The 16,477-nt window shown below is 39.2% G+C and overlaps 1 protein-coding gene across 8 annotated transcripts in view; it reads left to right on the forward strand.

Moving 5' to 3' along the window:
• The first annotated feature begins 381 nt into the window (after positions 1 to 381).
• Positions 382 to 16,477, forward strand: part of MEIS2 (Meis homeobox 2) — a 182,817-nt gene continuing 166,721 nt past the window's right edge. For 5 of the 8 annotated variants that reach the window (XM_026651327.2, XM_026651328.2, XM_026651322.2 and 2 more), the window contains exons 1-7: positions 382 to 677; positions 1,661 to 1,893; positions 3,326 to 3,467; positions 4,019 to 4,069; positions 4,836 to 4,886; positions 5,758 to 5,907; positions 15,991 to 16,105. In XM_026651327.2, coding sequence (XP_026507112.1) covers positions 666 to 677; positions 1,661 to 1,893; positions 3,326 to 3,467; positions 4,019 to 4,069; positions 4,836 to 4,886; positions 5,758 to 5,907; positions 15,991 to 16,105 — 754 coding nt within the window. In that variant the 5' untranslated portion in view covers positions 382 to 665. Of the gene's footprint in view, positions 678 to 697; positions 1,114 to 1,617; positions 1,894 to 3,325; positions 3,468 to 4,018; positions 4,070 to 4,835; positions 4,887 to 5,757; positions 5,908 to 15,990; positions 16,106 to 16,477 lie in introns of those variants that run through there. The other 3 variants (XM_026651324.1, XM_026651326.1, XM_029911475.1) reach the window with 2 other exon arrangements.

The following is a 16,477-nucleotide window of genomic DNA, read 5'->3' on the forward strand; positions in this document are numbered from 1 at the left end:
GACAAAATACCTACCAGGGGAAAAAAAGAGAGAGAGAGGGGGAAGTCCAGGTTTTGCAAACTATTCAATTTTTCTTCGCATCTTTCCCCACCCCCCTTCCTAGTACTTAAAAAAAATCCCAATAGCGATCCTAAAAGGCAAAACCCAAACGCGGAGTTACTGGAAGAAGAAACCGGGGTTAAAAAGATTCCTCCTCTCTTCTTCATCATCATCAACCATCATTCATTCACTACCTTGACATTCCCTGGCTTTGATTGACAGCTGGAGTGGCAAAAAGCCATGAGACACGACAGTTTGGTTACATGTGGGCTGCTGACGGGCCGATCGTAACCTTCAGTTTGGGGGCTTGACAATTTTTTTTTTTTTTTTTTTTTTGCTTAGAGAAAGAAAAAAGGAAAAAGAGAGAGAGAAAGAGAAAAAGGAAAGAGAGTGAGAGAGAAAAAAGAAGAAATACACAAACATCGTGGTTCTTGGCTGATTATTTTTTATTATTGTTGTTGTTGTTATTGTTATTATTATTATTATTATTTACCCAGACTGGAGAATAGGCGAAGTCTTAAGTGGGTTGCCAAAAAAAGGAATCTTCTTCACTGTAAATCACTTTCTTTTCTGGACTGGGATATTAAATATACGACACATCCAGGAGTTTATTGGAGCGCAGACTGATGGCGCAAAGGGTAGGTTTAAATCTCCAACACTTACCTATATATAAATCCTCTCTTAAGAGGGGCCTGTCCGATTTGCTCTCCTCTGTTGCTGATGATGATGGCGGCCAGTATTAAAAAATAGCAGCAAAAATTATTCACCAGCTTTGTGTGTGTGTGTGTGTGTGTGTGTGTGCGTCTCTCTCTCGCTCGCTCTCTCTCTCTCTCTGTGTGTGTGTCTCTGCAATTGTTCCACGCTTTTTTCCTCTCCAGCTTTTCCCCCAGCAGCGCGATTTCCCTGCTACTCTAGCTGCTCAGTAGCACGGGTTTCACAGGGGAAGGCTTGCTGCTGCTGCTGCTGCCGCTGCCTGGGATATCTAAACATATATCTATACACACATATATTGCTGCTTGTTTTGTCTCTGACTTTGACAACGACAAGGGGAATTGCTACTAAATAATGTTTCTGGTAACTTTCAGATTATTTCCCTCCTCCCCCCATGCACCCTACGTTCTCCTCCCTGCTTCCCAGTGTTTAGTTCTTTATTTATTTATTTGCTTTTGATTCTGTTTATTCATTTATTTCTGCTCTTTGCTTTCTAATTCAGAGTAACTCGAGTTTCTCCCTCATTTCCTTCCTTTTCATCCCAGTTTCCTTGTTAGGGTTTCTTCTTCCTTGATTGAAGCGGACCCCCCCCCCCCCCCGGTACCTCTTCCCCTCCTCACACGCCCCCCCGCTCCTTCCCCAACCCTTGCTAGCCTCTGCTCTTTATTTTATTTTATTTCATTTTGTATAATTCTCCCTCCGTTGTGGCTGTTCCTGTTTGGTTTTGCTGTGTTGTGGTCTGTCTGGGTGCTTTACTCTCTTCTGACTTTTGTTGTTGTTGTTTGTTTTTTTTTTGTTTTGTTTTTTCCTCCCCCTCCTCCTCCTCCTTTTTTTTCTTCTTCTTCTTCTTCTTCTTCTTCTTCTCTCTCTCTCTCTCTCTCTCTCTCTCTCCTGGCCCATTTTTTGACAGTACGATGAGCTGCCCCATTACGGCGGGATGGACGGAGTAGGGGTGCCGGCTTCCATGTACGGAGACCCTCACGCTCCCCGGCCGATCCCTCCGGTTCACCACCTGAACCATGGGCCGCCGCTACACGCCAGCCAGCACTATGGAGCCCACGCCCCGCACCCCAATGTCATGCCGGCCAGCATGGGATCGGCTGTCAACGACGCCTTAAAGCGGGACAAAGATGCGATCTACGGGTAGGTACATGCAGGGTAACCCGGGCGCCATAGCCCGGCTTGCGGCGTGTGTGTTCTGGACTTGGGGAAGGAGGCAGAGGAGAGGAAGGGTGGGAGAGGGCTCCCATCTGTGGGCATCGGGCTGGCGAGGTTGAAGGGGTAACTGTCTAAAGTTGCTTTGGAGAAAAAGACGTGGGAGACACGGCTCGTGAGGGTTTTAGGAGAGTCACAGACACAAATCACTGCTCTGGAGGGAGACCTGTAATGTGGCTTTTTATTAGTAGTAGTAATAATAATTAATAATAAATAATTTTTAGTCTGATGACATCGGAGGGACATAAAGTAGCGATAGGAAATGTGCACCAGAAAATACACCCCTATACGTGAAAGTTGTTTTTTCTTTTTTTTTCTCTCGGAGAGGCAGAAGTTAGGAGCTGAGACAGAGGGGGTGGATACCACGGCACTGGATTTTAGCTGAAGCAGTGTTGTTCTGGTTGATCAAGATGCCATAATAACACTCCTCTAGCACTGTAAATAAAGAGGTATTCAAATCGCGGAAGACAGAGTAATAACAGAGGGGCTCACTTCTGGCAGACAACTCTTCTTTGAAATGGAAAAAAAATTGGAGGCAGTGAGTTGAGCTTCCCTGTTTAGAAAGAAAAAAATAAAAATTAAAAAACCCAAACCAAAACAACAAATCCCTGTACCAATGCAATGCTTTGGGGGAATGACACAGGTTCCTTTCAGTGCAGTAAATTACCCCAAAAGAAGAGCTAGTAACCTCTATGACACAAGGAGGGCCCACGATCAGAGCTACAAAGGGGGAAAAGTGGCAAACACACACTTACTACTTAACACAGAGATATTTTTTCATGACTACTCCAATTATGGGAAAATATTTCTAGAAGTGCTTCTCCCTCCCCCTCTCCAGCTCAGTTATCTAGACAGCTGGTATTTTACTTGGGTGTGCTTTCTAAGCCAGGAAACTTCACCACATTTTTGCTAACAGTCTCCTTTAAAAATAATAAAGAAAAACCCCAACTACGAAGTAGTTCAAACAGTTTGCGTAACAGTGTTTCTCATTTTGGGTTCTAGCTTGGGGGTAGAGATGGGATTGTCCCGGTTTCATATTATTTAAAGCTGTGGCTAAAAGTGTAAGATTCACAGCTGAGCTACTGTAATGGGTGCATGCGTTTATTTTGTTCGGTGTTTAGGTTATTTTTGTCTCTGGTTTGTGGGATATGAACAGTGGATGCGGTTTGGGATTTTACATTTTTAAAATATTTTTTGAAGTTTTCATTTGTATTTGCCCGGTTTGAAGGCGTAGTTGAGGGCTGCAGGGTGTAATGTGTGTGTGTATATATATATGTAAGTATATATATACTTGTTGATTAGAGCTCTTCTTTCTTGCCTCTCTCCCCCCTCTCTTTCTTTGTGTGTCACTGCCCGGTAGGCACCCGTTGTTCCCCCTGTTAGCGCTTGTCTTTGAGAAGTGCGAGCTGGCGACCTGCACTCCCCGGGAGCCTGGTGTGGCCGGCGGGGATGTCTGCTCCTCGGACTCTTTCAACGAGGACATCGCGGTCTTCGCTAAACAGGTCCAGCACTTTTTCACAGCCCTACGACCCCGCTTCTCCCCCTACCCCCCACACAAACCACCCATCACCGCACTTTCAGAGAGAGAGAGAGAGAGAGAGAGAGAGAGAGAGGCTCTCATCTTTTGATTCCACACTGGAACTGGGGATTAGGGTGTGGAGTGGAAAATGTGATCTGCCACCGATCCGAAGTGGCCTCATCCGAAAAGAGTCGGTTCCAGACTGTTGAAACTAGTTCATCCAACTCCTCGCTCCCCCAAACCCTCAGCCCCACCAACCCAATCCCTGTGATCGAGTTGTTAGCCAGACACACTCACCCAGAGAAATAAAAGAGATCAAAAAGGAGAGGGCTCTGAAAGGACAGAGGCACCGGGCTGGCTGCAGTTTAGACTCTTTTTCACATAAATCGTTATTTCACAGAGCGTATTAATATTTTAATCTGGCCTGGGCGTATTTCGACTCGCTAGTTTGTCACATGTTTTTCCTTCAAGTTATTCGCTTACAGGACTTTGAACCGGGGCTGCAATTTACACTGATTTTCCTTCTTCTCGCAGGTCCGCGCTGAAAAACCACTTTTTTCTTCAAACCCAGAGTTGGACAATTTGGTAAGGCTTCCACGTTTGCCTTCCCTCCCACCCCTTTACTGTAGTTTGTGATACTAATAACAAGCACCTTTCTAAAACATGAAGGGATCGTTGTGAGTGAGCAGGCTGGAGGCGGCCGAAAGTTACAGGTTCAGCCATCCAGGGTTTAAGACCGGGAAGGGGGAAAGCAGAAAGATTAAAAAACTACATCCAAGAGGCTTCAAAGAGCTTCACTTTTAAAGTGAACCAGGGCAAACTCTGAAGTCCCAATGCATTGCAAAGCTGTGTTTAAAGCCGCGGGAAGCGACAGTGAAGGAAATAACTGCTTAAGAAGAGAGAGCTGGAGATTTCTAGCGCAATTCTTTTGCTAATGCGGATGATTTCAATAGTAAAAGTGCCTAAATCCGCTTGTAAAGAAGATGCCAAACGATGCATCTTGAGCGTTTCCCCTTTTTTTCTTTCTTTTGAGATGTGTGTGTGTGTGTGTGTGTGTTTGGTTGGTTGCTGTGCGGACCCTCAGAAATAAGTGCTGGGGGAGACAGAGGGGGATTTCTCTAGATCCCAGTGAGACACTAATCACCGCTCTTAAAATAAATATGATAAAAATCGAGTGCTTAGGGTTAAAGTTGATCAAAATTGCTCAAGCGTGACAAGTGAGCTAAAAACCTGGCTAATGAGTGTGCGCCCTGACAAGCCCCCTCTCTGCCCATTGGGGCTCGCAGCTCTGCACAGACCCCAGTGCTGCGTCCTTCTCACAAATAACTCCTCGCTCAAAACTTTCTTTCAGATGATCCAAGCAATACAAGTACTAAGGTTTCATCTTTTGGAATTAGAAAAGGTAAGACCAAGGGAGCTGGGGTCTGTGAATCCCACTCTCATTATCCCCCCCCCCCCAATGATTTGTTTTAGACACTTATAAACATTGTCAAAGAATATAGGGGAAACGCAGTTTGATATTGTAACCTGGGCCCTAAGACCATGTGACACTCGACAAACATGCTGAGCCCAACCCCGCATTTCTTTTTAATTGTAATTCGAATGGAGCTTTTAAAAAATAGTTTAACCCCTTTACATTCACCCGACTCTTTTAAATGGATGCGATTTCGCTGAGTCAGAATATTATTTTCAAAATGAAATAACCCCTGCTCTAATCCAGATCCCATCGCCATATTAACCTCAGTCAGCCTTAAATATTATGATTAAGCAGAAGGTGACGGGGGTAACTGTGCTTTGAGATGAGACTGGGATCTTTTCAGAGCATAGGCGCACTTATTTATTTTTACAAGTCCTGGAAATACATACATCTCTGCCACAGATCCCATCACAAGTTACCCGCTATACCTGGCTGGATTGAGTATGCTCCAGCGATATTGGCTAGGTCCAGTTTCCAGTGTTTTGATGTTATCACCAAATCCGATTTTCCTCTATAGACTAGGCTGAGCCCAGTATCTCTCTCTCTCTCTCTCTCTCTAACTTGTTGCTGCGGCCAGTCTCTAGAGAATAATATGTGCTGCAACAATTTCTCTATTGTTTCCTTGTCTTCAACTTTTATGTCCCTTAATTAGAGTTACTCGTGGAATAGATCACAGAGTTTCTCTTGCTACAAAAAAAAAAAAAAAAATAAAATAAAAAAAAGAAAAAAAAGGGAAAAAAAAAAAAAGAAAAAGAAAAGCTGCAATCCGATATTTTGCCTTCCTTTTTTTTTCCAGGTCCACGAGTTGTGCGATAACTTTTGCCATAGGTACATTAGTTGTTTGAAAGGAAAAATGCCAATCGATCTAGTTATTGACGAAAGGGATGGCAGCTCCAAATCTGACCATGAAGAACTCTCAGGATCTTCCACAAATTTAGCCGACCATGTAAGTCCTCTTGATCCCTTTATAGCATTTTTAAAGACTCTAACCTGCTTAGGAGTCGCCTTTTTTTAGCCTGTGTAAGTCTCTCTCTGCCCCCTCCCCATTCCCCTACGAGTTTTAAAGTTCTTCTTATAGTCGATTCTCCCCCCTCCCCCCTTCTCATTCTATCTGTAGCACAGGGAGTTTGCTTATGATTTGTTAAGTTTCCTGATCTGGGCGACTTGCAGCGCTAGCAAATTGTCTATTTGATGTGCTGATCGGTGCTTTTTCTGCTTTGCCAACCCTGTAATCAATGCAGAAATGCAAGAAAACAGAGTCGAGAAAGTTAGGGGGAAAGTTTGGTGACAATCCCCCCCCCCTTGTGCAGATGACAAGTGCTGAGAATTATTGGCAGTTTTACACTGCATTAAGAAAAGGGTTAACACATTGGAGTTTCCAATGCTTTTGCTTTATAGCAACTTATTGTCAGAATCTGGACTTATTGCCAAGTGACCAAAGCATCTTCATAATAAAAGACAGTAACCTTGATGAACCAATTATTAACAAAGTATTACAGAAAGCTGGAGAGAATTATGATTGAGTAACCGTAGGTTAGCGGTTGATTTTAACACTTTAGTAGTTGGTGAGTTATTGTTATGTGTGTAGGACTAAACGTTGGTGCTCATGATAAGAAGAGTGGCTTTTCTTCTCCGGCTTGTGTTTTGGTGCAGGTCTTGTGATGCTTTAGAATGTGTATATACAAATAAATAGACATTTACAGTGGGGGAAATGAAAGAAAAGATTGCAGCTGGTAGCGGAGAAAAGGGAACGAAATAGCTATGGTTAAAAAGAGTGGGTGTGAACTATAGTTTATTTATAGGAATGCATCCCTGGGGAGAAAGAGGTTTACACAGTTTTAGGTTCAATTGAACTCATAATCTAAATGATACATCTAATATTTTAGCCGTTGAAATATTCATTTAACACCCAGTGTGTCTTAACCATACTCTGCACAGGCGTCCAGCTGTCCTTTCTTGTGTGGTAAAAAATGTAGATTTAAATTAATAGAGAATCAGGTTTCTATGAGCTTCTTTTCATATTTAAAATAGGTTGTCTGCATATTTAATAATCGTATTTGATCTGTATTGAAATCCATGATAAGAAATAAAATAATATATTTTTAAAAAGTCTCCAACCCGGAGTGCTTAAAGTTCCAGGACACTGAAAATGGTTTCTGTATTCCAGGCTTTAGCTTTCAATTCTTCATTTGTATTTGGTAAACCTTGAGGGGCTATATTCTTATGATAGTGTGCATTTTAGACTTATTATTTTCAAATAAAAATGTATGCAGCAGTTACTGAAAGTTTCTCTGCTTATCAGCTATCTCATCTGTAGATAATAGAGTCTATGAGGCATGACAGTAGTTTTTAAAATATCTGTTTTATGGCATTTTCAACCCTAAATTTGTATGCACAAGCATTAAGGGACTAGTAGAAAAGAAATTTAAATGAGTGGCAACCTGAAAGATATAGGCTCATTCTGTATAATTCAGAGCAATACAAAAAACCTACATGTTTTTTCCAGTACAGTTTCTTTACAAGAGTGTGTTTCAAGTGGAAGTGTAGAAATGGACCACGCTGATGTTTATATTGAAGAGATTAGATAAACTAGCCTGTTTAGGGTTCTGGCAGATGGCGAATACTCAAGCCAATTTGCAGTGCTCCATTATAATATTTAAATTCACACACAATGATAGGACAAGGTTGGAAGGGGTTAGCATTTTGATAATTTGATAACTATTATCTTCACTAAGAAGAATCTCCTGTTGTTTTTGTGGCCCAAAAAACAAACTCAAATAAATATGACAACCCATTTATCTTGCACCCTTTAGGGTTTACCACTTCATTGGGTATTATAATTTAAAGCCTTTTATTTCCTGGAGATTTGTGCAATAACATTTTTTACTTTAGCCCCCTGCTATTTGTTTTGAAAGGAAGCAATAATTTGTGCAACCAGAACACCAACTGGGAAATGAAGAGTTGTATCATAGTTACATTTTATTCATGCGTTTTGGGAAATGTGTCTCCTTATTGGATTTTTTTTAATGTTAGCTTGTTTTCCCACCAAAACTTTGGAACTCTTCAATATAAATATACACACTTCACTGGGCTATATTAAGGAATGTATATACTGCGCTGTTCTATATTAAGGAATAATTCACTTCTACTTCTAAAGAAGGAAAACCTTTTCTATTTGTCGGTATGCAAATACCAGAATAAAAATTGAAATGTTCTTTTGTGAGCATCTACCTAAGAAATGGAATAGTTCAAGCATGCAAATTTGTCCAGTTTTACTCTCCAGGTTATTTTTTCATTGGTTTGATATGCATATTTAATACATAGCCCCAGGCTAGATCTCATTTGGTGAAAATTGGTGCAGGGGTGTTGATGATCCCCTTCAGAAGGACAGAGACAGCATGTTGTTTCCTCTGTTTTATCTGTTGGCCCACTGTTCTGATCCAGGGATCTTCCCCCTGGTTTTATTTGCACATGAAATACTAGAAGCATTTCAACTGATTGGCTATGAATAATGACAGCTAAAAAGAAGTGTAGTTTAATTTGTTGTGTGCCAAGGTTTCTCTTGTGGAGGTGACAGTTTGTGACAGCTGTTTGACACCCCCAAAATCCATACACCTCTCTTCTTATTAAGTGGTATCAAGCTACATTGTGTGTGTGTTTTATGTGTATGTGTAGGGTGGTGGTGGTGGTGGCAGCAGTATATTAGGTACTAATGCAGCTCTCAATATTATTCCTTTTGCCAGACTTGAAAATATAGCTGAAGGAAAGTAACTAAAAGAAATATGAGTTTACCCAGTATTTACAGTGTGACTTCTGAAAGTGGGATATTCAGATGCTGTATATTTCCTTTATAGAAGTCTACTGCTGTGATATTTATACAACTTAATTGGGGGGGGGGAAATGGGGAAGGGGAGGAAATCATTGATCTCTGCAGAAGCAATACCTGTGCTGGAAAAGCAGGCAGTCTTATGCAGTCTTGTCATATGTGTTTGTTAATAAATGCACATATTGAATTTTATTTTAGTGCACTATTAACTGTTATGTAATACAGTGAGTGTAAGGGGGGCAGAGACTTTGTAAATCAAATCCTGTAGTGCTAGTCACTGAAAAGCTGCAACTTTTGTTATTATTCTGCTATGTTTAGTAAATATAACAGCCCATACTTAGTGTTTGAAATTTTAACATCCTAATTTTTTGTTATTGCTCTGAGGTATTAAGTGTAGATGGAAAGAAGTTAATTACAGCCATGCCCTGCCTGCACCAGATCAGTTAAGGAGGTATGGGGGGGGGGAAACCTGCCCAAACTGCAGTTCAAGTTGAGTTTCCCAGCTATGAAAATTTATCATTGTTCAATATAAACATGTAGGGCCCAATCCTGCATTCCACACGCACTAAACTCCCACTGAGGTTGATCATAAATCTTTTCTTTAAAAAAAAAAATGATCCCAGTTTGAAAAGTCTATTGCTCATGGTATTTGAAGAATCATAAACTTTTTCAAAGTCTATAATATTTCTCTGCTTTGCTTTATTTACATTTTCTTTTGTGCACAGCTTTGTCTCATACCATACAATTCTTCCCTGAGTCCAAATCTGAGTTAGGGCCTGATGCTGTTCTCACTGAAATTAATGTCAAACGTCCCGCTGCCTTCAGTGGGAGCAGGATTAGGGTCTCAGTTTGCTCGACATTTGTTTATATGCTGTAGTCAGTTGAAAATTGAGGTACTAATAAACTGATCATTCATAAAATGTAATTAAAAATAGATAGATAAAAACATAGCTATCTCTTTTTTATAAAATAATCTTTTCCAAATTAGAAATCTGATGCCCTAGCAGTAACACATAAATAGTGGTTTGAATGTTAAACCTTTCTGTTGTCAGATCAGGATACATTAGCTCTCATTATTAATTATTATTATTATTATTATTTAACATCAAGTTGTTTTATAGTATTCTAATACTCCTTTTAGAAAGGTTAGTGCTGAGCAACCTAAAGGGGTTTAAAAATGGGGGGTCTCCTACGTCTCCTACGTCTGTCACAGGTTGTATCGTCTTGCCTATTGGTAAGATTTCATTGTCAGTTGAGCAGTGAGCAAATTAGTAAGGGCCTGATACTGCATTCTCCATGCTCCCCAAAATCCCATGGACTTCAGCAGGAGTTTTGTGTATACCAGGAATGCAGGATCAGACCCTAAAGGTGTCCTTCTGGTTTGTCAAATGTCAAAAGGGAACCTAGATAGTTATAGCAATAGTAATAAGGCAAATACTTTTATATAACCAAGTTTCTTAGTGTGTAGTTTAAGATTTGGAATGTTCTTTGTGATCTGCCACCATGTGTCATTGGGGGAGGGGGGAGGCTTCTAATACACTAAAGGATGTTGTATTTTTCTGTTTTTTGATTGCTGGTGCCTTTCCTAAGCATTTAAATACAAGTAAATTTAACTATTTTTATTTGATTAAACTTCATTGTGTTTCACAAATCTGAGAGATGATAATGCATTTTATTATCTCACTGATGTTGGCATTTCCTCTTTGGTTTAGGTGTTGTCTATCTGATCCCAAGTTAGGTTGGAAAATTATATGTACATTGGGTTTTTTTTTGCATGATAATAATTTAAAAGTAGTAATATAACTCCAGAAGAAGTGTTGCTAGATAGAATTAAAAATCCTGACTGTTCAAGTCTTGGTTCTATACAGACAGGTGGTTTACATGTTTGATTCAAAGTTAAACTGATGACTACAAAAGTGCAAGGCGCCTATATATTGTTTAAGAATGATGCCACTTTCTAGGACTGTAAACAGTTCTTCCTGAAACTTCACTCAAATGCAAAGTCAGTGTGGTGAGAATGTCAAGATTTTTTTTAAAAATAGCCATGTATGAAACTTGCACGTATATATACATAAACAAATTACTTCTTTTCAATAGATCAAAATGCCTTGTGTTTTGTTTTACTTATGTAATGCTGATAGTTAATGCAACACTGCTTTTAAGTCTAGTCAGTAATATATTAAATACAGATCTGTGAGAAAGTAAGCCTCAGTGATACAGAGCTTTGACTTCACTGTAAATATATATATATCAAGCCAAATTAGAGTTTTTCATGTTCCGTTTATTTACTGAAAGTTTCTTTATATATGTTTATTATTGCCATTCACTACAGCAGTCTCTAAGACCTTATATCCTGAATTACATTATTATATCTTATATGGGTGTATATGAGGTTTTTGTCTGGCTCAGTATATTGTGTTTTAATATATCAGGGCATTCAGGGCCAAATTCTTGTTGTCTTAATCACATTAGTAGTTCCACTGATCTCAAAGGTGCTGCTTGTGTGAGTACGGTGAGCAGGACTTGGCTCATAGTCTCTGGGAAAACAGTGCCATCGTGACACTTGTTAAGATCAGTTGCAAAGTTGATTTACAAGATGTTGAGTGAAATTAATTTTAAGTTATCTTAATTAGGAATCAGATGTGTAGCTGTTTTATTTACACACCATGGTTGTGTAGTTTCCACTTTTTTATTTGATAAGCAAAATACCTGGGTCCAATCCTACATTTATTGTCCGTCTAAAACTTCAATTAAAGTCTGTGGATGGACTCCTGCTGACTGTACTCACAAGAGTATCATTTGAATTCAATTGGCCCGATTTTGATTTTACTTACACCATCATAAATCAGGAGTAACTTCACTGTGGTTAATTGAGTTATACCACCATAAAACCAGTGTGAGATCACAATCAGCTCTAGTGGGACTGCTTGTCAGACTTTGTTCAGTGGAAGTTTTGGGTGCACAAGGAATGCACAATCATCTGGCGCTACATTTGCATTTACATAGCCGTCTTGCAAGAGTTAACCTACCAACCTTTGCACCAGAACAAGACAAGTGACCAGCCCTGCGTCATATTAACAAACAGATGCCCGCATGCAATCCTGATTTAATAAATTATTGTTCTGTAGCAAATGTGCTTTGGAACATCTCTCCTTAAGAAATACTGTACTAGTTAAAAATGTGTACAGTTTCCACCAGATTTGCAGCATCGACAAAAGAGTAACACATCAGATTTGCTTCATATACCCAGAGACTCTTGTCCTTTCCATGCTCTTTTCTAGATTTAGCAAAATTCAATGATGGTGCTAAATCAATTTTTTTTTAACTTTCAAGGGAGAAAACACTGGCAAAATTGTGTTTTCTAGGGAAGGCTGTGTGTGTAAATGAGAAACAGTGGATAGCAGCAGAGTGATCTCCTGTGGCCCTGCTAGTACAAGCTTTCCCCATATTGTCTCCTGCTTTTATATTAATTACAACTTGCATTATCAGCTGCGAGTCTGTAGCCCGGCAAATAGAAAATACTGCCCCTGGAGACCTAGCTTCTTGTATCTATTTTCCATCTCCTTCTATTGTGCTCCACTCAGTATTCACTGCTTTTCTCCTGGTAACACTGCTCTTTAACACAATTAGGTAAGAGCAAGAAGAGCACCATATTTGACTCCCAATTATTAAAACTACTGGGAATAGATACATGTGCACTGTCTGCCTTCTATGGTACACTGCTGTAGTTTAGTTCATGATTAAATACATGTGCATTTATGTTATAGTGTATGTATGTGTATGTGTATATACATATATATAAAATCAGCAAATGCATTTTAATCACACCACTCTTTGATCTTTCTCTGCAAAGCACATTTTTAAAGCTAACAATATTATTCACAAATTGATAAGAAGCTATGTTAACAGTTTATATAGCAATTCTATCTATCTATAACTCTTTTTAGAGCAATACCGTGGGCCTGATCCAAAGCCCAATGAAGTCAATGGAAAAACTGCCATTAACTTTAGTGGGCTTTTGGGTGAGGCTCTCTATATGCATAATACATTGTATTGATTAGTTCCATCAGAGTAATTCTCTTAAAATGTATATTTGGGTATCAGTTTTGCTTCAGTATTCATAAAATTACTGCAAATGACTGGGAATGTGTCCAGGAAGATTTTCTTCAGGGATGCAAAGTTGGAACCTGTCTAGGAAAAAAAGTAAGAAGTTGGATTACACATACACACACACACACATATCTTAATCTAAAGAAAAATAGTGGTGCCTCATGATCCACCCTTATGGTTTCTGATCACAGTTTTTATAATACAAAAGAGTAGTTAATTTCCCTGTGCTTAACATATTCTTAGTATTCTATGATTGCAACATGTAAATAACCACTTTATTATTTTTATCTCTCCACAAAATGCTGCCAAATTCTTTTCCTCAAGAAACCCGTGTCATAAGAAATACACTGAGTTCCAAATCAATACAGTCTGTGTTTCTAAAACTCAGTCTACAAACTGAGGTCAAGCACAACTTGGACTGGTATAGACAGCTAGGGTTTTCAGCTGCGGGAAGTCTGATTCGGTGATGCTTTCCAAATCATTACATTTTCGGAACAGAAGACTGGTCCAGCTTTTGAAATACTGTATGATAGGTTTTGGATGACATTTGCCTTAAAACATAGCTGAGGTGTTACTGGTTAATTATTGTAATTTTCATATGTATGGTAAGGAGCTTTAACAGCAACCAGCTTAAGAGAGCCTGCAGTGTATAAAATTAACATAACTCGCTGTGTTCTCTGAAAAGTTTAGCCTAGGTGAACATGTTGCAATTATTATATTCTAAAAGAAGGTTCCAGCCTGATGTTGTTGGAGGGCTAAACTCATGCCATGCTATTGTTTCTTTCCTTTTTCATGTATTTCTTCTAGCTCTTTATCTGATTACCATCCGGCAAACAGCTGACGCTAAGAGGCTGCAGAGGGCTGAAGAGCTCCTGTCTGCTGTTTGCCTTCAGCTTGAAGCTATTTGAGTGGTTTCCTAACTCAGAGATAAAAAGAGGAGCTCATAGGCACAACTCTTATTTTAATCCAGGCTGCAAAGAAACTTGCTCAGTCTTTGCATTTTATTTCTGTCTGAACTTTCTCCCCCACTTTATTTTCATTCATAGTCTATTTTTTAATAACATCTGAGCTGCTTTGACTCTTTAGACTTTTCATCTTTCTTTTTGTTTTTATTTTCACCTGACTTTGCAACATGATGGTAACATACTTTTTATTATGGTTTTGGGGATGGCGATAATTAGCTTTTGGTGGATTTAGTTGGTACAACAGTCTCAACAAACATATAATACTAGTGTGTAATCAGTAATTTTTGATAGTCTTTGTTGCAGTTCTATATTAGAGAAAGTATGTGAGTTAGTTCAATAGAGTTTGTATCCTAAATTCTGTCAGCCGTGCTGACGGGTTATGGCTGTTGTGGATCCTGGGACAAATCCTGCCTGATTTACTCATTCGTGTAGTCCAATTGATTTAAGTGGGACTGTTTGTGTACATAAGGCAAGCAGGATTTGGCTCCCTATTAGTTTTTGGTTACTTAGGGTCTGATCCAAAGCCTGTTGAAGTCAATGGAAGTCATTTAATTGACAACAGTGGGCTTTGAATCAGGCCTGTAAAGTTTGGTTGGGTTTGGATAAAAACATTATCTGGCTGTTTCACTATATTGCTGTAATGCATGTGGTATCAATCAGTTTTGGGAAATTACCTAGACAGGGTTCATTGTATATACAGGGCTTGATTCTGATCACACGTACACTGGTTTTACTCAGGGTAACTCCACTGATTTTATTTGATTTACTTCTGATTTACATTGGTGTCAGTGAGGTCAGAATCAGGCTGTATATGCATCAGCATACATCATTCACAGTTCATGGTATTTGCTGATGTTGTAGTAGTTTAGGGTGTGCATTATTTTCTCAACCAAGATTTTTTTATTTTTCAAAACTTTTCTTGTCTGAAAGTGTTACAATGTGCTTAATCTAAGTTGTCACATACAGGTGACAAGTAATGCAGGTCCAGCCCCAAGTCTGATCTGTTTCATGTGTTCTTGCTCTCCTTTTTTGCCAGAGGAAATTCCATCTCTTGCCTGCCTTCATGTGGTGCTGATAAAGCTCTTCCTGTACAGTAGAATTCCTGTTTTCCTTTAAGCAACAGCAGGGTATTGGGAATGATCAGGAAAGGGGAGGAGGACCAGGAGGAGACTACACTCAACAAAGTAGCACTGAACTGTAACTTTCAGTTTTCCTCACTTATCCTTTTAAATAGGAGTTCTTCACTCTAGAAAAACCAATACTCAATAAATTAAAAGCTATCATGAGTTATGTGACTGAAGTACAGTAGTAGAAGTCTTACTTAGCCAAGTATTGTCAAACTTCATATGTCTGTCTTTTACATTCTTTTTTTATTGTATTTTATGTGTATTAATGTAGAAAGAATTACATAAAAATCACCATATATATTATTTTATATAATCACCTGGTGATTATGCTTGACAGTTCTTGTAAGTGAACTGTTAAAGAGCGATACATCTAGAAAGTCTTTAAAAATGTGTCATATCGAAGAAAAAAATTCTTTACTAGTATATATAATGTGTTTCATAGAGAGCTTATTTTTCCCACAGCTCTGCGTTTGCTTGAAGTATTTCCAATATTCAAACTGGTGGCGGAAAGAAGGGTGTGAGGGTATGCTCCCCTCCCATCCACTTTTTCCTTTACTTTTTAAAATACTTTACAAAAGAAATTCCCTCTCACCTAACCAGATGTGGCAAAAATGGGGGAGAAAATGTGGCACTACATCCACTCCAGTTTGAGCTTCAAGTATTAGAGAAAAAAACATGTCAACTCATCTGCAAATAGTTCATCAGGAAATACTAAAGCTTTTGGCAGAAGTGTTTTACTGCTCTACTATTAAAACAATTAATCCCAGATAGCTGTTGGAAGAGTAAAAATCGGTCCTTTATTTTATCAAATAAATCTTTGTATGTCCTCCGCTTCTAACTACTGAAGACATATTACATTGTACAAACAGTATCAGTATTTGGCACGTTTCACAAATGCTAATGTGTATACTTTTCCTCCTTCCCCCTCTGTTTTCTTTCTGTTCCTCATTTGCTATTGGAATGGGAACTGTGGAAAAAATTCCTTGGCATTCTGACACCAGAACCCTTCATCTTGGAGAGACCACGATGATGCAACCTCAACGCATTCAGCAGGCACACCGGGGCCCTCCAGTGGGGGCCATGCTTCCCAGAGTGGAGACAACAGCAGTGAGCAAGGTAAAAGGTCAAACTTTTTCCCTGTGCAAAGTAGGCATGACTAAAATAACTTTGGCTTTTTTATGATATCAGTACATCTGCCTTAGTGTAAACATGGAGTGGCAGGCTTGCAGTGTAATCAGCTGTAACTTAGGGAGACACTATTTCCTTTTCTTAACCTACTTAGCTGCATTTTATTATTATTTCAAAGCGAAATATCTAATCTTCAAACAAGTCTTTGTAATAACAATTGATTAGTTCTGCCAATTCCTTTACAAATTTGGTTATCTGCAGTTTATTTTTGAGTGGTGTAAGTAAATATAATGACAGGCATACTCTCCAGCTGTGATGCAGTAGTTTGTACTGGACTGTAAACAGAGAATTTAACTTGTA

Source organism: Terrapene carolina, unplaced genomic scaffold (assembly GCF_002925995.2).
Source record: "Terrapene carolina triunguis isolate 2854851 unplaced genomic scaffold, T_m_triunguis-2.0 Scaffold96, whole genome shotgun sequence".
Lineage (NCBI taxonomy): Eukaryota > Metazoa > Chordata > Testudines > Emydidae > Terrapene > Terrapene triunguis.